At 28.7% G+C, this 21,934-nt stretch overlaps 1 protein-coding gene across 6 annotated transcripts in view; it reads right to left on the bottom strand.

Moving 5' to 3' along the window:
- LOC142319563 (uncharacterized) overlaps nt 1–21,934 on the bottom strand; it is a 251,526-nt gene that overhangs the window by 11,902 nt on the left and 217,690 nt on the right. For all 6 annotated transcript variants that reach the window (XM_075356973.1, XM_075356972.1, XM_075356976.1 and 3 more), the window contains 4 exons: nt 20,665–20,845; nt 15,465–15,651; nt 10,294–10,719; nt 4,940–5,088 (listed from right to left, as the gene is read on the bottom strand). In XM_075356973.1, coding sequence (XP_075213088.1) covers nt 4,940–5,088; nt 10,294–10,719; nt 15,465–15,651; nt 20,665–20,845 — 943 coding nt within the window. The remainder of the gene's footprint in view (nt 1–4,939; nt 5,089–10,293; nt 10,720–15,464; nt 15,652–20,664; nt 20,846–21,934) is intronic.

Here is a 21,934-nt window from a genome sequence, read left to right as displayed (position 1 = left end):
AAGGTAAATTTCAAACCATTATAATATGAATTTAGTTTATAATTTAGTTCAAAATTATTAGATTGTATATAATGGGATTATAAATATCAAAAATGTCATCGATATTATTTTATTTTCAAAATCCTGTAAATAAACCTCAGACATGATGGCTGAAAGGACAACCCATTGGTAAGGTATTTTCCTGAGTATAATATTTGTCAACAAATTTCAAGTAGCTTTATTGGCATATACTTCTAGTTACAGTAATAATATTATCAACAAATAAAGGGTCTTCATGATTGTATATTAATTTATTTTTTATTATGTGAATTGTTTTGTCTATGGGTAAGCTAGGATATGTATCACTAATATCATAGCTAACGATCGAAACTAGTATCAGTAAATAAATCCGAATCTACCAGTACATTTTTGAAATGTAAAACTTCATAACCACCATTTGCTACAAAATCTCCTTGAAATATATAATAAACCAAATCTTTATTATTATTATTATAATTCTTATTATAAATGCAATTATAATTATTATTACTATTATTTCTTTTTTTTATCAAATTACTAATTTTAAGTTCAGATTCATTAAGTTTATTTTTATGAATTTCAAAATCAGTTTTAATCAAATTAAATACATAATCAAATATTAAATGTACTAAAACTTGCACCAATTGAAGGTGTGTATTATATAACTTAATATTTATCAAATTTCTTTTACAATATGCTTATTTGATTTCCTACTTCACCCTATATCTTTCTGCAAAATCTTTTGTTTTTATTAAATTGAGAGTTCTTTATGTTAATCCCAGCATATTTAGGAATTACGTTTAATTTAAGAAAAATTTTATTAAAATTTAAATGATAATTTTGCCTGTTAGCATTCATGGTAATTTTTCTAAAGTCAATCTTTTCAAGACCATATCCCTCTGTACTAATGCATATTGTATATATAATCCACAACTTGATGCACCTAAGTACAGAAATTATAAATTAAATAAGATGACAGCTTATTTTTTCATATCTTACAACAAAAAAGATATTCCTTTTATATTTATTTATATATAAAAATATAAATGGAAATACAACTTGATCAACTTGCAAACAGTAAATGAAGATGACAGTTATTAAGACTGCAGTAAATGGCAGCACTTTTTCAGATAAAAATAATGGTAATGCATAAATCCAATTAATTCAAATCCACACAGTACTATAACATTGGCTAGCTAAGATACTTGTACATTTTTCCTATTTATTTATTTTAATTTTTTATCAAGTTTGATGTCATATTTTTATATATGTAGTTTAATTTTTTTTAAAGCTTTTAATTTGTGATTTTTAAAAGAATTTTTATATTTTTATTCTTGAATTTCAATTTTAATTTATAAAAAAATTTTTTCATATATTATAAAAAAGTTTTTTATATAACAGGTATGTAAATATGAAACTGGAATTTTTATATAGAAAATACAAGTTTATCGTAAGAAAATGAAAAAAAAATATTTTACTAGAAATATTGTCCATCACTAGCTACATATTTTTCCCATATCTCTGAATTTATGAATGCCATGCCAAAAAAATTGTTGCCATTTTGAGGCAAACCAGTCATTGAGCCATTTTCATACATTTTTATAAGCGAGTGCTGCTCAGCAAGTCTGTGTCCCACTGATGCAAATATATAGTAGTCAGACAAAATGCCAAGTCTGTTGAGTAAACCGCTTGCAAAAGTATTCCCCAACTGAATGCCTCTTCCTTGACCGGTTTTGCTGAGTGTGATGGTGCATTATCATGAAGCAAAATCACTTTGCGTTGCCTTTTTTTATATTCTGGTAGTTTTTCACGCAATGCTTGATTCAAATCGATCATTTGTTGTTGGTAGTATTCAGTATTAACAGTTTTGCCAGGTTTTGGCAGTCCATAATAGATCACACCCTTCTGATCCCTCCAAACACACAGCACTGTCTTCTTTCCATAGCCTTGAAATCGATATTGATGGTTCGCCTGGAGTTACCCACGATCTTTTACGGTTAGGATTCTCGAAATATATGCACTTTTCAACACCTGTCACAACTCAATGGAGAAATGACTTTCTTTTGTACCTGGTGAGCAGCATTTCACAAGTGGTTTTTCGGTTTTCTGGCCGTCTTTCATTCAGTTCATGTGGAACCCATTTTCCCATCTTCTGGATCTTTCCCATGGCTTTCAAATGTATGAAGATGGCTTCTTGTGTTACATTTAACTGATCTGCAAGTTGAGCATCATCCTCATCCAACAATGCTTGCCATTCGCATCTTCAAACTTTTTCGGTGGTCTTCCATGTTCTTCATTTCTCATGTCAAAATCACCACTTGAGTTTATTTTTTTTTAAAGCACTCAAAGCACCGATTTACCAAGAGCATGCTCACCATAAGCTTCAACAAGCATTTGATGCGATTCTGCAACAGTTTTCTGTAAATGGTAACAGAAAATCAATGCTGTCTGCAAATTGTAATTTGCAGGTACAAAACTCAACATGTTCAACACTAATTAAAACTATGCTGTTGTAAGAAACTTGTATTGTTGTGAGTTGAAAATCTTTGTCAGCTGTCAAAGAAAATTAAACCAATAATGCGGTTTGACGATAACTACATTGACAGCTAGGGCCATCTATGGGCAAATTCCAGTAAAAATTTGTGTTCAAATTTACACAACTGGTATATTTAACTGTATTTGGGTATAATATGTAGTTTGATAATAAACACTTAAAAAGTAAATTACAACTGAAGATGTGAGTTGCCAAGAAAGTGCTATTAAAGATATGAAAAAATAGGGTGTGCAATATTATTTAATTTATAATTTCTGTAAGATGGATCAAGTTTTTTTTATAATATATGTAAGATATATATATCTTATATATATAATTTTTTTTCTTGTTTTATGCAAATGTCAAAATAAAGCCAACAAATATAAATATAAATAAAGCCAAATATAAATATATATCCACCCAATATGATGATTTGGAAGCTTAGATGGCTTCAAAGGAATTAATAAAAAAAAAATTTTAAGAAACTGACAATTACTGCATCAGTTTTATGAAAATTTTACGAAGGTTCTTTGCTGTCAGGTGGAACAAATATGTTATGATAGCAGAAGTATCTTCTCAAAAGTTATTAGTATGTGATGTCCGGTGTTCCTTAACCCCACTGCCTGGCAGAACGTATGCGAGTGTGTCAGTCATTTTCCTTTCCTTATGGCAGCACGACATACACCTATACGTTCCGTGCAGAGAGTTGTAATAACTGCACTCATATGCACTTTGTGGGTTTATATTCAGATATTCCTTCACAGATGCATACACCTACACTGCCATCTATGTTATTCTCATAACCTTCACTGATTGAAAGATTATTGTTTATAAATATCTAATAGTAATCTTTAGCGTTCACGCCATTTTTTGACATCTGTATATTACTTTATTAGGAATGCATAGTTGCTTGTATTCCATTTTGAAGGAAAATGGTACTAATGTAGCTGGAACTCTGCAACTCAATAGCAAAAATGTCTCCACCTGAGTAAAAAAAAACCTCAAAAAGAGTCAATTGATCGCAGCAGAAGCCAATGGGGTGATATTTTTAAAATTGAATGACAAGAGGGATGCGAGTTTTATTTCAACATTTCATGGAAATTCAATGCAATCATAGCAACTGAGGGGCAAAGAAATAATAAAACCACAATGTATAGTGGACTATAACATTTCCATGAGGGGAATTGATAAGAAAAACCAGGTGATTCAACCATACCTGCTAGAAAGGAAACTTGGAAAAAAATGGTATGTGAAATTTTTCAAACACATGCTAAATGTACATAATTGAATTCAAAGATATCCTGCACCTGAACTTCAGACTGGGCCTAATCAAAGTTTTGATCCTAAACACACAGACCACGTATTCCCATCCCCTAAACCTCCAGGCTGTCCTTCCTTGAAAACACCACCTGCAAGACTAACAGAAAGGCACTTTCTGAGAAAAGATTCCCCCACAGGAAAAAAGGCAAAACCACAGAGAAGATGTGCTTTGAATATTGCTTCAAATAATACCACACCAACATAAATTTGTAGATGCTGCTCCGAAGATACCTCTGTAAGTAGTTCATCTTTATTTACAACATTTAATTTTTTTCATATTATTATTATAATAATTCAAAAAGTGGATTAGTGAAGTGAATATTTTGAACAAATATAGTAATCTCAGGAGTACTGTATAAAACTGGATAACCTTAATTAAATGGATAATTACATACTGGGGATATCTCAATATCATTGGTGAGTAACTCGGAAAATTTCATCACTTTATTTTGAATAACTTTTGAGATATTAATCTTTTTGTAACATGGTATGAAAATTGTTCAGACTGTAAATTTAAATACCACTTGAAGCATAGAAACTGGGGAATTGAAAAACCCGTGTCTAAGGGGTTAAAATAGAGCAAAAAGTATTGTTAATAAAAATTATTTTTTGTGGTGGCCATACCTTCCACAGTCCATTTTGTACTTTATATTTTCACAATTTAAATTTCACTTCAATAATTTAATTTCATTGTAAAACTCATTGTTAAATTTAGTGCAAATGCGCAAAGTTTATCATTAGTACTACAAATTTTATCCCAATTTTATATAGTATATATCATATACCCACTCACATAATTAAATGTCATTTTTCTTTTCTAAAAATATCTGTTAAGAGATGATTTTAGAATTAGGGTATGAAGGTGTTCAAACAGTATGTGTTTAAGGTGCCAGCATTAAGCAATTAAGCAATGCATTTGGAAACCATCTAGCCATTTATAAATCATGAATAGATGAAAAATGTAATAACTTATTTGAAATACAATGGACTGTTATGATAACTAAACACTTAATTCCAGAATAGTACAAATAATTATAAAAAAAAGAATAACCCGCAAATTAAACCTACCTTGTTCATATTCATTATCAGCACTAGTATCAGCTGGATTATCCTGTTCAACAGATTCGCTTTCCTTTTTGTTATCACATTTACGACCATATTTCATTATTCCATGAGCTCGGGCAATATGTCTGTTTCTTGTGCTTGGAATTAAAAACCTTAAAAAACAAATAATACATTAATTAACATTGTAATCTAGCTATATTGGTTCTTTTTAACCTGTTAATTTAAAATGAAAATAATCATTAGAATACGTTATGTAATAAAAACTCACACAAAAGGAAACAAACTTTTTTTTATCAAACTTGCACTGGGCTAATTCATTCTGCACTAAATGAAAGAAAGATATTCTTGACAGAAGAGTGAATAAAATACTACATAAATAGCAAAGGACATTGCAGGTGTATAAGAGCATTTACAACAGTTTGCATACAGTTGTCCTTTTTGGATAAATTTGTAGATGCTGCTCTAAAGATACCTCTGTAAGTAGTTCAGAGGTATAAATAAAAATCAGTCACAAACTAATTTAATATTCATTTTTATATAACACAGCTAATTTTTTACAGTTTAAATACAGTGTTTAATTACAGTTAAATTGAATTATTTAGTGATTTTTGTGTTATCAAGATAATTTTATACAAATATGTTTAAAAAATGCAAACAATGTGGCACATTCATTACTTTCTTGATATTTATCATTTCTTTTAAATCTATTAGCATTTGCTCTTTCTAATATAAACTTGTAATTTTAATTAGTTTTCCAACTAGCAGAGACATTTTTTTTGTTATTTAGGTTGCTGATACTTCCACAAATGATTTTTCTTCAAGTTACAGAATATTAAAATTTTGTTTCAAGTTTTTTTTACTCTTGCAAAATTCATTAATAACATTCATAACACTGCCTTTGGCAAAACTGTAAAATTTTGTTAATTTGTTGTCAATGACCATTCTCTTCCTTATTTTTAAGTGTAAAACCCCTATGATCATTAGTAACTGAAAAATGTTGACATCATACAGTTAATAGCACCCATTATTCTTAAGTTTGGTCATCTGTGGGAACGGGTTCATTGAATGTGGCTTTACTATCAGGCATTTTATTTTACTTCATATTTTTCAATTTCCAGAATGTTACTCCCAAAGGCATTCCAGGTGTTATGGGACTTTCAAAATGTAAGGGTAATTTACTAATTTTGCCAACAACCAATGTCCTCTTTTTCCTTTATTATATTTACAAATTGTCCGTAAAGCACTGGTATCTTGTGGTTTGGTAAAGGAAATGCACCCTTTCTGATAGATACTTATGTAAAAATAATACTACTGGGATAATTAATTAATTAATTAAAAGCATATACTGCAATTATTCACTGAATAAATTGAGAAAAAATAACATTAACTACCACTCAGATAATATTTACAGCAAAAAATTATAAAATTAAACTTAAAACACTAACATCTACACTAGAATAAATAATTTGGTACAGCTTACAGGATCATAACAATAACCATTAAGACCTAGGCAATAATGCTTAGAGAGCAAAAATCACTCAAAACATTTCCACAAAATTATAATTATTAAAATACATAAAGAGAGGAAACTGTGATTGTTAGAGTGGAAGGGATTCTAGAACAGAAATAATTCTACAATATTTTTCTTATCTTGAACCATGAAGTTTTCTGTCAATTATAGAAATTCATTATTGTTAAATAAAGTGTGTAATATAGTGCAACGAGGTAGTTCATTTAACCATCCCACTTACACATAGCCCCTTCACTCTTATCTATTAACATAAGATGAAGTCAAATTATGATAAAAGATAGTTGAGGAGGTATACAATAGTTCAAAACAAAACATATGAATTTTTTTTCACACAATATAGTGTCTAGTAAATACATTCACTAATTCTTCAGGGTGCAAGAACAGAACAGTATGTTTACATTATAGCTTCTGAAAGCACATTGAAAGAGATAAATTGTGTCCAAACATTATAAGCTTTGAATGAGGTAAACAGAAATTTGGTTATAATAATCATTTGCTACAGCAGCAATTTGACAAGCTAATTTTAATTCTTAAAATATTTTCATCATTGTTCCAAATTCTCTTTTTTACCCGAACACTGGGTCCAACAATTATCATTTTTATAATTTAAATATGCTGCATCATTCATTAGTTTAGTTATTTACGAAGTTCTTTTTATTAACAACATACTTTTACTTACTAAAAATGATCCTTCTAATAAAACTGACTAAGACAAAATCTATCATACAACTAAAATGAAAATAAACTTTTATGACTTCATTTCCATCGCGGAGGAGGAGATACGTGATAATGTCATAGACGTATATAAAAACTGAGATATAAATTTTCATAGTAAGTATTTTTCGCAGTAAGTCTCTTCTATGGAAGGGCAAATACCATATTTTTAGCACAAAGGAGTTAGTAAATTAACAGTATATAAGCACAAATTGGATGTGGATTCATAAAACACATGTGGGTTTAAAGCCTACGGCAAACTAATATATAAATCCAAAAGCAAGTATGCATACTGAGCTGAAGAACAGCTTAACTTCTGATACATAGAAAAATGAAAATAATCTATGAAAAAAATTCGAAAGATAATTTGACTAAGTTGCAAATTTCACATCAAACAAATTTTACCTAACAATTTTTTTCTAAATCAACCATCATTTAATTTAGACATAAATGTGTCCAGAGTTTCAATCAACATATTCACTGCTAATAACCCAGATCCAGGTCATGAAGAACCCTTACCTTACTACCCTTGCCTTGAGTGGATGACTCATTCACGGGTCATGGTAGGAGAATCTTGTTGTATGAAGGACTCCAATTCATATCACTGATTAGTATATAGTTTAATGCTATTGGTGTGAGCTCAACTTTTGTGAGAGTTTATTCTTATGTCAGTTAGAGGTTTAAGTATATTATATAACATGTGTAGTACACATCATTTTAAATACTTTTTTTTTTAGTAGCCATGACTTTTTGCATCTATTCCTATATTGTATTACAGCATTGTTGCACGATAGTAAATTTTAATTAGCAGCAAACATAATAAAACATATATTAACACCATAAATACAAATGATTATTTCATGTCATCAGAAAAGTTTTTCAAAAAGCTTTTTGTCATGAAAGCTCCCAAATTTGAAAATGCCACTATAAAAAGTCTGGTATGGGATGTTATCTATACTATTTCTAAGTGTTGTGTCTTTTGTTTACATATTATGTTTCTAAGTTGCATATTTATTTATTTGAATTATATAGAATATACTGCAGGATATTATAGAAGTCCACTTTAGTACTTTGAAAAGAGTACAATATGCATTATGAATAAAAAATAGTTTTGAAAATAAAAATAAATAAAACAAATGTAAAGATTATAAATCTATCAATAATGTGGAAAGATTACCATTGGTCAATGACCAATAAAATCAATGGCACACCTGTAAAAAAATGTATAATATGAATTGATGAAATCTTAAAATTAATAAGAATTTCAAAAAAAAGCTTCAAATTTCTTAGTGAAATTGATACAGAAAAAAACTGTATAAAATAAGATGAATAAATTCAAAACACCAGTTTGAATTTTCATGATGTAATTTCTTATGAATATTATTAATATTTAATACCTATACGCTATTTCTGAGTAGAGATCAAGCCTGCCATCAGAAATCATACAATTTTCTTCTTCTTTCATAACAAAAATGATTAACTTATTCTACAGATATGTCAGTATATACTGCAGTAATGCATGTTACTTCAATATATTGTTCAGGTTTGTTTTTACTTTTCACAACTTGCTCAAATTTTTTACAAAAAGAAAACCTGACAAAAGCTATCAAGGAATTAGTGACAAACTGGCTATGATCAGAATAAGAAAGTATAGATAATATTTAATTGTAAATATAACAAACAGTTAATAAAATAAACAAACAACATTTACAAGAAATATAAGCTAATAAAAAATAAACCAAAAACACAAGATAAATAAAACTAAAATTGTTGTTGAAATGTGAATTATTTTATTTGAGTTACTTATAATAAAGTTGTCATGATTATCTATTACAATAGTTAAATGAAGGCTGACAACAGTATCATACAACACTAAAAAAAGTAAAAAGAAGAAAATAATACTAATAGAAAAAATACAAAACACCAGTTATAAAACACTACTTGACATTTACACTATAACAATGATTAATTAAACAACAAATGTTATGATTAAATCTGTTCATACAGTTCAGTGTAAGAAGTAAATAGCAGTTCAGATATAAATTGAATTTTTAAGAATTATATAACATTTTTAATCAAGTTGTAAATATGCAAAGAATTTAATATACAAATACACAGAATAAAATGTTTAAATGTGTACTGTGAACACATAGGTATACATTATACAGTAAGAAACCATTTAAATAACTAAGCCAACAATTCACTTGTTAAATAATATAGTTATTACTCATTTTATATATTCTAAAATACATTTAAAATCGTTTTTATTTGGATAACTACTACATGTTAGTAGATTAGACAAAACTTGTGAATTCTAATACAAATCAAAGAAAAATTAGATCATACGCTACAAAAAACGAATAATAAAACGCAAGGATGACTTTTTTTAAGGCATATTCTATTATAAAACTTATCGTAACAGTCACAGGATTTATGCCTAACAAGCCTAAAAAAAAGTTCACAATACTATAGTAAAAATGCTTTACTTAGAGAAAACCTGTTCCACTATCTTCTTATGAATACGTCAGGGTTAACATAAACAAAAAAAAAAATGTAAGCATATTAAATGTGAATACTAAGAAAAATCTACAAAATTCTGTTAACTGTACGGGTTAAAAATAAAGTATTACTGCTTTTATTGCAAGTATCAAATTACTTTAATTTATAATAAAAATTCATGTTAATCTATGAACGAATTAATAGTATCATTAAAAACTACTTTAATTTCTGTTTATTAACACAACACAAAAATACATGGTTAAATTATTTTTCGTTACTCTTTTATGTAAATATGATTTTAAAAACTTATGATAATTATTGCTTTTAACATAATAAATTTCTTGTAAATATCAGTAATTTGACCACTTAAGAGTTCCATCTTTGATTAATTACTTTAAATATGATTACTAATATTGTAAAAAGAAAACGTTAACATTATCACACCATCTAAACAAAGACATATTTATATCTGAACTGTTTTATTATTAGAACCATGCATTACACAATAGGAAAAAGTGCACCCAAGAATAAGCAAAGACCCCCACATAAAGAAGTTTGTTCACGTGCAGAAAATGGAAATTCTGTAGTTATTTTTTTTTCTGTGATACAGTACCTGTCATCACATATTGGACATGCATATGGTCGCTGTTCTTGTCCATTAGCAAGCACCAGAGCTAAGTGATCCAGTGTAGTAGAAGGTGATACTGTATTATTACAGGGGCTAGAATTTTCAGTTTTACATTTTCCACGAGATATTATCTGTCGTAATTCTGTGGCTAGTGCAGAACTGTAATTTTTTTCTTTACCATCTTGTCGACACTGCATGCCCTGCAGAATACCCCCACTACCTTCTGTTTTACGCCGGACTGCACACAATTTACCCAACAACTGTATGGTACCACTGCTTAACTCAGGCCCATTTTCTTGTCCACTCTGTCCCTGACCTTGTCCTTTTGAACACAATAAATTATTTAGAGCACGATCAAGCAACCCACCAAGTGCACTAGACATCTTGCTTTTCAATTTTTCAGCACCATCACTGCAACAAATAAAAATAAAAATGCAAACACACACACACACACACACAAACAATATATATATATATATACATACATAGATTATAGATAGTATATTTAAAGGATATAGTATAATTTCAACCATCAACAGTATACAACTTATCTGGAATAAAGTTATACAGAAATGATTATCAATTTACAACAGAAGACTCAGATTATTTTTATAAAGTTTTCACTGGTTTTTTATAAACATATATTTGATGAAACTGTGGAACACATCCATTACATAAAATAATAATCTTGATGATAGTAGTTGTTAAGCTATGTCTTAAATACTGAATATAAAACTGGAATACCTTTAGAAATTGCTTTGAGGCAAAAAAATAAAAAGTTACAAATAAACATTGTTCAACGAACTTACAATGTCTATCTGTCTGCCTTTTTATATTCCGTAATCATAAATTCTTTAGAGTGGTGTTAAATGAGTGTCTACTACATAAATAAAACCACATGTTTTATTATGAAAATTCCTAAGCAAAACACTTCTATTTTTTACCAAAAATTAATTTGCTACCTATGTGGTGGAGTGGTACCGTCTTGATCTTTCATCTGGAGATCCCAGGTTGGAATCCTGGTCAGGCATGTATTTTTCATACGTTACAAAATTTCCATTTCATATTCCCATGCACAAGCTTTGAATCTTGGACGGTGAATCAATCAACCAAAGAAAAAACTACAAATTACTGTTTATCATGTTTTATCAGGTAAATTTGAAGTATGAGTACTTTTTTGTTTAAACAAAATACTTCATCTCACTTAAGTGAGTTTTGAATTCAAAACTGAATTTGTGACAATTTTCATTTCCTTTGAAATGAAAAGCGAGTGTTGTGAGTGTGTTTGTTCATTTTTTTGTTTAATTTCATCTTGTCTATAGTGTCTTCTGGTCTTAAGCCGATTTCCTTAAGATCTTCTCTTATTTCTGTGATCCATCTGCATCCCCTGTCTTGGTGTTTTTCGAGTCAAAATTGTTCTGTACCAGCCATTTCAGAAATCTTGAATCTTGCATCCTCATGATGTGTCCAAAGAATCCTACAGTCTCCTCTTACACATGGTATCAGTGATAGGTTCTTTACACGACTTTGTTGGGCAAAATCTACTACTGGTCCACCAATGCCTTTCTGGTACTTTTTGTTGATGCAGATTCTTTCAATTCTTCTTTCGACATTCTGCAATCTGTTTGTCTTTGATTATTTGTTCAGGTGGAAGAGTGTTTCTGCTGCATATGTGGCTTCTGATTTTATAACTGTGTTGTAGTGTCTTATTTTTGTACTTAAGTGCAAAAATAACTTACAGTAGGCTACCAGGTTACTGTTAAGTGTAGGTGTAGGTTAATTACACCTATGTTAATTTTTGTGCTTTAGCTAGTTTGTTATTATTTCTCAGAAATATTTAAATTGGGTTACTATTTTGACTTTATTACTGGTTATGTTTACTTCTTTTAATTGTGTTGGTTTTGGGGAGTAATTTCTGTCTTTTCAAATGATATTCTGAGGCCAATTTTATTTGCAAAAATATGTCTCGTTAATAATAACTAAAATATTTTATTTTTCAATAAAAAATTAGGTACTAAAACATCAGAAATATGTACACTAGTTACTACATCACAAAAAAGATATTTTAAAAGAGAGCAAATATTAATATTTAACTATAAAAAGTTGTTACCATATCGTTAAAGCGGAGGAAAAAAGGATACAGCAACTGAGATAGGAAGATAGAAATAAAATAAGTAAAGGAAGGTAGTTCAAAATAGAAGAGACAAGCTTTCATATATACTTGGATCTGAAAAGATAATAAAATATATCATCATTACAATTTATACTGAATTTTTTTTGCCTGCTGAGTCAGCTGGCCAATTTAAGATAAAAAAAAATTATAGCTGATAACATTAATATTTTTTATCTAATATTAATAACAGTATTACTTTGGCAATGCATTATGATCCATCTTCATTGTTCTTTCTTTTATTCTGATGAAAAGGTATTAAAAGTTTCTCTTTCTCTGATTCATTCTACTCCTTTTTCATCACATGTCTACCTAGTTTTCTATCAATAACTTTCTGTTGATAGTCACGGTTTCTTTATTTTCTGGTTTCCCACTGCCTTTCATCATTGCCCCATGTTTTAATCATAATTACACGTGCTTAAATAAATATACATTTTATAATATTATATATATATATATATATATATATATATATATATATATATATATATATATATATATATATATATATATATATATACAGCATTTTCACTGCAAAAGCTCTTCTGGGGCAAACCAGTTTTTGATGGGTCCTTCAACTATTCATTTTTTGTAACATAAAAAAGAAAATTCTCTTGGCTGATCAGGCTATTTCACTTATAACATTAACTTTACCATTCTTTTTGTCATGTTTTATTGTATTTATTACAATACTCATAAATAGTTTACTTACTTATAATATAACGAGTATTTCAAAAAGGATGCAACCGTTTAACGATGTGAATTTTCAAACAATATTCAAATTACCTTTAATAACTTAACAATAGATGTTCAAAATGATTTCCTGTGATCTGTAATGCAGGTTCATACATGTTTCATAGCATTTGCATACTTTTTTCGTAATGTTTGCTCATTAATGTTTGAAATCTAACTTTCAAAGTTAGCCTTCAATTTGTCAAGTGTATGAGGATTGTTTCTAAAAACTACACTTTTTAAATATCTCCAAAGGAAAAGTCTGCTGGTGTAAGATGAGGGGGATGTCCAGCATTTCATTAGCAGCACAAGTTGCGTTATCCTGCTGGAACAGATACTCTCGTTCGTGTAAATCTAATGTGACAATAAACTGTTTGATTAAATTGCGATAAACCACATTGTTTACAGATTTGTCAAAAAATGAAGGCCCTATTTTACATGATACTGGGAGGTTGCACACCAATTTTATATGTGTGTAAAGGTCATTCATGAAACACATGAGGATTTTCAGTGCTCCAAATTCAGCAGGTTTGGCTATTAATGTAGCCATCCTACAGAAACCAAGCCTTGTTGCTGTAATAAACACAATTCAAAATTTCAATACCGTTATACACAAGAGAATGAAACCAACAACAATACTGTTAACATTTTCCATGGTCTACTTCTTTCAGTTTTTCAACGACACTGATTCCATAAGCATGTAATTGTAATTTTTTAGTAACCCTGAAAGTTGTCAATAGTGAAAGCCTATTTCAATTGGGAAATTTTATCCAAAACTCATCTTTCACTCGTTCATAAAGTGCAAATGCACAATAAGTCTCAATAATAAACACACATGCATCCTTGGAAAATGACAATAAACACAATAGAGACGAATTTAAATCATTATCGCACTAGTACATAAGAAAGACATTTCAACTATTATAAGCCGCTAACCTTGAGTACAGTGGTTGCCAACTGCTATGTAGGAAAAGTAAAATTTACCTATGCAAAATATTTACCTTCTTAATCTTAGGGTTGCATCCTTTTTGATACACCTGTTATTATTTAGTCCAGCTAGTGAAACAAAATGCAAATTTACCTAACGATTAAGAGCTTGGGTATCTGTGCTCTTTTTGCTTCTGAATCTTAACTGAACATTTAGTATACCCCTCTTCCCACACATTATACTAATCTTAATTATTCAAGATACCATTTTGGATAAAAAAAAGTTCAAATTATAATCAAATTCTCTTTCTGTAAACCAGTTAATTCATCAGCTGTTTTAAGTTTCCTTTTACTTCCTTTGAAAAAAACCACCATCTTAGATAAATTTGCACTTGCCTAAAATACCTCTGATCCTTCTATAACCTTTTCACACTTTACTCAATCTTCTCTGAAGTTTGTGAAAGTAATTCATTCTATTTCTGAAACACTCACATTCAGATTTATGGCTATGATGGCTGTTTTCTGGCCAAAGCTAAAAAATATTAATGAATATCTCGTATTGAGTTTTGCACATTTGCTGTTGCTTCCTGACTACATTTCTGTAGCATAAAATGCATAGGATATCTTGGACTCTGTTTTTCTAAACCTCCACATCAGTTTCATCCAAATATTAATGATTTCATTTCTCTGTTCTCTTATTTAAAATTTCATGGCCCTTACTTTCTTACAAGTTATCATTAGTCTAACTCACATTCTACCTCATCTCATTCCCTATAGTCTCTTCTGTTCTCTCTACTACAACCTCCTGTAATTTTCTCCTGTGATGCAATGAATAAATATAATTTATAATGTGCAAACGCTGGGCTTATTTTTTACTGATTTTCTAATTACCAATAACATTACACCTTTTTAATATTACTTCTTAATTCTAAAGACCTTGAAGCCTGAAGGTTCCAAAACCTTCAAATAAATGTTCAAACACCTGTATGAAGGTTTCTAAAAATATTGGTTATAAATATATTACACTTTATTCATTCTACAGACCCATTAATCCATGTCAGCAAAAACATTTGATTTGCATTAGAATACGATACATTTTTAAGAAATACATCAGGTTTGTTTTATTTTCATAAACATTTTTTAAGCTCAATGAATCAACTGTAAAAGTAAATAAATTATTTCAAATTTAATCCAATAAAAACAAATTTTTGTTTCATTTATAAAATTTTATAAAACATACTTTCATGACTAAAAGTTTGGGTCTTTCCCAGTTCTGTGCAAATATCAAAATACAACTTTATTAACAAATATCCTGGAAAAAGCTTACCTGCAGTCTGAATTATGATTAGGAGATAACTGTGAAGACGTCTCCTTCTTTAAATGATATGTACTAACATGATTATCAAGAGCAGATGGGCAATTGAATATTTCCTTACAACGGAAGCAAACTAAACGACGATCAACATCTTCAGATCGATTTAGCAAAGCCCGTCTCTTTAACCACATGTTTGAACCTATCAAATATAGAGATATTTTTATAAAACATAAAAATTATACAATTCCTTTAAAAACTAATAACATACACTGTAAAAACATTTATCACTTTCATCATAAAAAAAAAAATATACCTGTATGTCAGACTATAGTTACTTAAATATATACACAGGTGGTCCAACCATATTCGGTAACAAGTGCATAAACTGCTTCCTAACCATGAAATACGCATCTAGATTAAAATACTTAGTTTTTAAAAATCATTTTTCAGCTATCTCACCAAATTTTTAACAATGAGTACATATTTTCATTTTATGAAGAGAATAATCAAAAAGTATTTCAGTAAGAGTTATGAAGAATATAAGCAAGTGGAGTTCATTTCTGAAGGGCCCTTACCCTTATACCCCAACAGACAGTCAATAAAAAGTGAAAATGCATATTTGTTTATTCTAATCTTTATTTTATGCAATTTAAAACTCATAATTTTTATTACAAGTTTATAGAACTCTTTATTTGAAGTGTATTAATATACAATAATGGTGACTAAACTAGTTACTCTCAATCACATAACCATTATTATATTTCCTCTACCTTGCACAGACTTGTTTATTAAAAAAAGTACATTTTCTCAAATTTGCCCAATTATTTGTACTCTTTCATACTTTTTAAAATAACATTTTTTGGTCATAACAACAAATTTAATTTTGACTATAGTTTATATTTTTAAATTAATAAGTAAAGAAAAAGATAAAATTGAAAAAACATTTACTTTACCCAAAAATCGTATACCATAAATTATTCACATATAATCCATGATTAATTTACAAGTTATGATCAAAGCAAGAAAATATACTACAAATCAATCCTATCACTAACCTTTTAAGATATCAAAGACTGTTTGAGTATTCTGGAATTTTAACTATTACTTAATAACCAGACAGAATATCAACAGAAAATAAATTAATTTTGTTTAACAAGGTCCGTTGGTATCTTTAATATATAGACTTATAATCATAATTAAAACTTATAAAACCGCTTACAAACAATTATCAGTAGTAATACATGTTATAGCGCTTTCAGAAAAATATTTCCATCATCAGGAATGTATAGTAGTTATATATGTAATAATATTTACTTCACTTATTAAGTTATATAAAGAAAATATTACTTGTATAAATTTAACAATTGATCGTCAAAATTATTAAAATTAAGTCATACGTGATTTGCCTTGTCATTATGGTGATCTCAATTATTATATTTACACAAATTTAACTTAATACGTGAAGTAAATATTATTATAAACGTAACTACCGTATGTTCCTGAAGATGGAAATAATTTTCTGAAATCGCTAGAATGTGTATTACTACTGATAATTGTTGGTAAGCGGTTTTATAAATTATAATTATAATTCTACATATTATACATGCCATGCCAATGTTTAACATGGCCAATGGGCCATGTTAAACAAAATTAATCTAAAGTATAACCAAAAAATTACGGCTATAAAATTCTTTAACCTACAGTTAAAACCTCACAAAACAATTGCAAACATAAAATTTAACAAAAAATGTTTACATTAAAAAATAATAAAATACATTAATATCAAATTTAAAAACAACACTAAATCCATTATCATTACTAAAAGGAAATGTGAATTATGGTTAAAAAGCAAAATTAAAACATTAAAATTACAAAATATAGACACAAAATTATATACGAGAAGTGGATCAAAAAATAAGTTACATCCTTGCCGTGTTCTTGAACTGAAAGGGATATATTAATGTCTTGTGGTGTCAGCAATGGTTGGGTTGTCTTCACGCACCCCCAGCAGCATTCTGTACAACATTCAGTACATGTGTAGTGTCGTCAATATGGCGTGTCCTCTAGAGGTTTCGTCCAGCGTAGAAGTACATTCAGTAGTTCAATTAATGAGGGCAAAAAGTTACAATTTTTTTGAAATTCTTCGCCAAATTGTTAAGGTATATGGTTAGAATGCAATGGTGTGTCGCATGATCATAAAATGGTGTCAAATGTTCAGAAACAGAACAAATGTGAGTAACGATCTGCGTGCTGGGCGTCCTACAACTGCAAATATGAAGGGTAATGCAGAACGCGTGAATGGAATGATCTTGAGTAACCAGCGCATTAAAATTAAGCGAAATTGCAAGTGAATTTAACAACAGTTATGGTAGTGTGTTTGCAATTATTCTGGATCAGCTTGGTTACCGTCAGATGTGTGCATGATGGGTGCCACATCTGTTGACCAACAACCACAAATACCAACGTTTTGCATCTGCACTTTTTTCAACATTATTTTAGGACTGGTCCACAGGTTTTGAAACAAATCATCACAGGGGATGAGAGCTGGGTGCTTCATTACACTCCTGAAACTAAATGGACATCACATGAATGAAGACATAAAAATTCGCCGCAGCCAAAAAAAGTGAAAACATCCCCAAATGTTTAAAAGGTTATGCAGAGTCTTTTTTGACTCCAAGGGAGTTGTTTACTGTAAATTTATGCCTCGAGGAACAACAATCAATGCCGAATCTTACTGTGAGACATTAAAAATCTTGCCATTAAACATCAAAGATGCGGAAGATTGAGAGATGGGGGTCGTTTTTCTTCACGACAACACTACTCCTCAATCAGCTTATTTATGTAACAAAGGAGTTACTGCAAAAATTCAAGTGGGAAGTGTGGTCTCATCCGCCTTACTGCTCTGACCTAGCACCCTGCGACTACCACCTGTTTGGTCCTCTCAAGTGAGACCTGGGAAGGGAGCGTTTCACTAATGATGATGAATTAGAGAAAGTGATCCTTAAATGGTTGAAGGAAATTGGATGAAATTTTTATGAAAGTGGAATTGGAAAACTTGGTGATTATGTCGAAAAATAGATAAAAATATGTAGGTGTTTGTTCAATAAAAAAAAAATTATCTTATAAATATGTGCTTGTTTCATAGAGGGGGTATAACTTACCCCCTTATTATTATAATAAAATAATGAATACCCAGTACATTGATATTAATAGGAAATTTAATAGTCTAATAAAATGGAAATATAAAACATAATAATAATATAATTTGCAATAACACAACTTATCAAGAACATAAGTTTGGAATGGACATGGGAAGTCAACATAATTAAACATGCATACAAATGTATTCTCGACCTATTTCAAATAAAAATAAAATTATCAAAAATACCATTATAGATGTGGAAAACAAGATATTAAAAATTGATAACCTAAATAATCAAAATAATTAAGAGATCAGTTTGTGAATATTACTGATAATATTAAAAATAATAAGTTAAATTATCATTACAAACAATCAGATATAAATTATCATATATATAAAAATATAAAAAACAAACTAAAAAAAAAAAAAATTCATTTATAGTCAAATCTGACAAAACTAACACACTCCTGTTATAATTAATAATAACATATATAATGAAAAAACTACCAAATTTATAAAAGATAATAAATTCAAAGAAATTAAGGATCCTACAAACAAAATTAAAAAAAGATATAGTTTCCAACATCAAAAAATGTACATACATTTTCAAAGATGAATATATTAAACAAAACTTTAATTAATATAGATAGAAGCCCCTATTTTAAAAGCACTACCCAAAATTCAGAAAAGTGATATGCCCATGAGACTTCTAATAAATTGTATTAATTCAGCTACACACACATCTACAAAGTAAATTCTTATCAAACACTTTAAAAGAATGCATCAAAATCAACAATATAAGTTAAAAATGGATATGAATTGGTAATGTAAATATAAACAACACAACTAAACTCATAGCCTTAGATATAGAGACAAGTATACAACACATAAACATGTTGACATGTAAATATTCATGTAAAGACAAGTATATTTTTTAATATCGATACCAACAAAACCATTGTTATAATTAATAATAACTTAACCAAATTAAAAATATACAACATAATACACAAAATAATAAAATATGCATTAAATATAATTATTTCAAATTAATAAATATTATCAACAAGAGAAAGGTCGCAATGGGTTCACCACTCTCAGCCATCTTAGATCTTAGTTAACATTTTCATGAGGGAATTACAAAACAATAATTAATGTAACATTTTTAAAAAACAAAATAATTGAAGAAATGAATTCTTAGATAACAAAATTAAATTTACATTAACTCTAGAAAACAACAATAGTATAAATTTTTTTGGCCTAAAAATTATAATAAAAAATTTGATATCGACATATATAGGAAACTCACTAAACAAAATACAATCATTCATCATAACTCATTTCATCCTTGGAATCATAAAATAGCTACATTTAATATATTAATTTGTAGAGCAATAAAATATTTAAAATATAATATAAACTTAAACAATGAGTTAATAATAATAACGAAAATGACTATCTTAGAATCGAATATAATATAAATTTTAGAAAAATTATAAATCATTCGGATTAAAAACTGCTTATGTCACTAACAACAAAATAATAAAATATATAAACAATCGAGATCTTTCAAAAACAATAATAAATTTAATCTAAATAAACAGGGTGTATATTCTCATATAGGTCATTGGCATGACCTGATCAATGAGCAAATAAAATTTGATAATGACATTTTATTCAAATAAATTTTAAATAATAATTTTCAAGTCCTATGTTGGCCAAACTAATTCCCTCCCAATAAACAAAAAAACTCAGACCACCACAATAACAAGACGAATTATATATGACAATTTTAATAATTTTGACAATCTATTGTTTATTTTATTTATGTACTTAATATGCGAGGTAAATATTATTACATACATACATAACTAACTACCGTACATTTCTGAAGATGGAAATAATTTTCTGAAAGCACTACAGAATGTATATTACTACTGATAATTGTTGGTAAGCGGTTTCATAAATTATAATTATAACTCTATACAAAATAAACTGTTAATTCTCAAACATTAACAATCAATTCCTACCAAACTAATAAGAAAAATTACTATCTTAAATAATACTTACGTGTATGGTTATTAGAGGCGGAATGTGTTGAACACTGTGACCAAGCTAAATGCGTTTGAAGAGCAGAAAGACCAAGAAAATGTTTACAGCATGAAGGACAGACCATCTCCCTTGATTCGTAATCACTGAGTAGTCTTCTTGGACGACCCATTAAACCACGACAACTGCCTTTATCAATATTCTGTAAAAATAATGAAATTTACTAATAAAGAAGCTATAAGCATATTAAACATTATGCTTGATTTTCTTTGAATGAAAAACATTTTAATATAAGAAATGCATAACATGAAGACTCATTAAATGTAAGTTCTTAATTTGTCAAATTCTTGAAGAAAAGCAATTCTAAAAAGTGCAGAAAAATAATTCGATGCAATTAATCTATACTTTCTTTAAAGTAACTAATTTCATAGTAGGAGTTCAAATTCAAATTATTAATTTACCATTTACATTATTTAAAAACTATCAAACTGGATATTCATTAATAGAAATGAGTCGGCTTAGTAGCCCATTCATACCGTATTAATAAATAAAATATATTGTTTCATTCCCATCACAAACTTGTAATAATTATCTATCGGAAAAAAAATACAGCACCAAGCTAGAAATCATATCCAAATATTCAGCAAAACATCAGGACATACACTGGATCCGACACAATAACATGAATCCAACATAAGACCTATCTCACCAGAGTGCCATCATTGACTGATACTAGAAATACCAGGAAGAAAAATTAAAGATAGAATAAGCATTCTGATACCAAGCATTCTACATTATCATATGGCTAATGTTCAATTAAAATCTAAAACTTATCATTGAGAAGGATATACAAATAATAATGAATCCATTCATCGATTGAAAAATCATGAATTTGAACAATTAAATCTATGTTTCATATTAGTTATAATCGATACAAATTTATGTTTAATTTCTGCATAGAAAACAGAATAAAAAACATGTAGCCTGATGATTATGAAAACAGACAAGTCATAGCATGTTCAAAGGGATGAAAATCATTGACAGTGATGTAGGAAAAGGATTTATATGAAACAGACAGTACAGAACGTGATATGAAACAGACAGTACAGAACGTGCAATAAGCATTGATCACAATTTGGATGAGATTTAATAAGTGTTTATAATGGGAGAAATGAACTCTAACATAAAAGTTCTAATATCGCCACATCATAATGTGCACTTATCAACAAACCATCCACAAAAATGAACTATAAAATGGTTGAACAATAGCAGATAAATGATAAAAAAACAT

Source organism: Lycorma delicatula, chromosome 2, assembly GCF_047948215.1.
Source record: "Lycorma delicatula isolate Av1 chromosome 2, ASM4794821v1, whole genome shotgun sequence".
Classification (NCBI taxonomy): Eukaryota; Metazoa; Arthropoda; class Insecta; order Hemiptera; family Fulgoridae; genus Lycorma; species Lycorma delicatula.
Note: the sequence above shows the minus strand (reverse complement) of the source record. Positions and strands in the feature narration are given on the sequence as shown.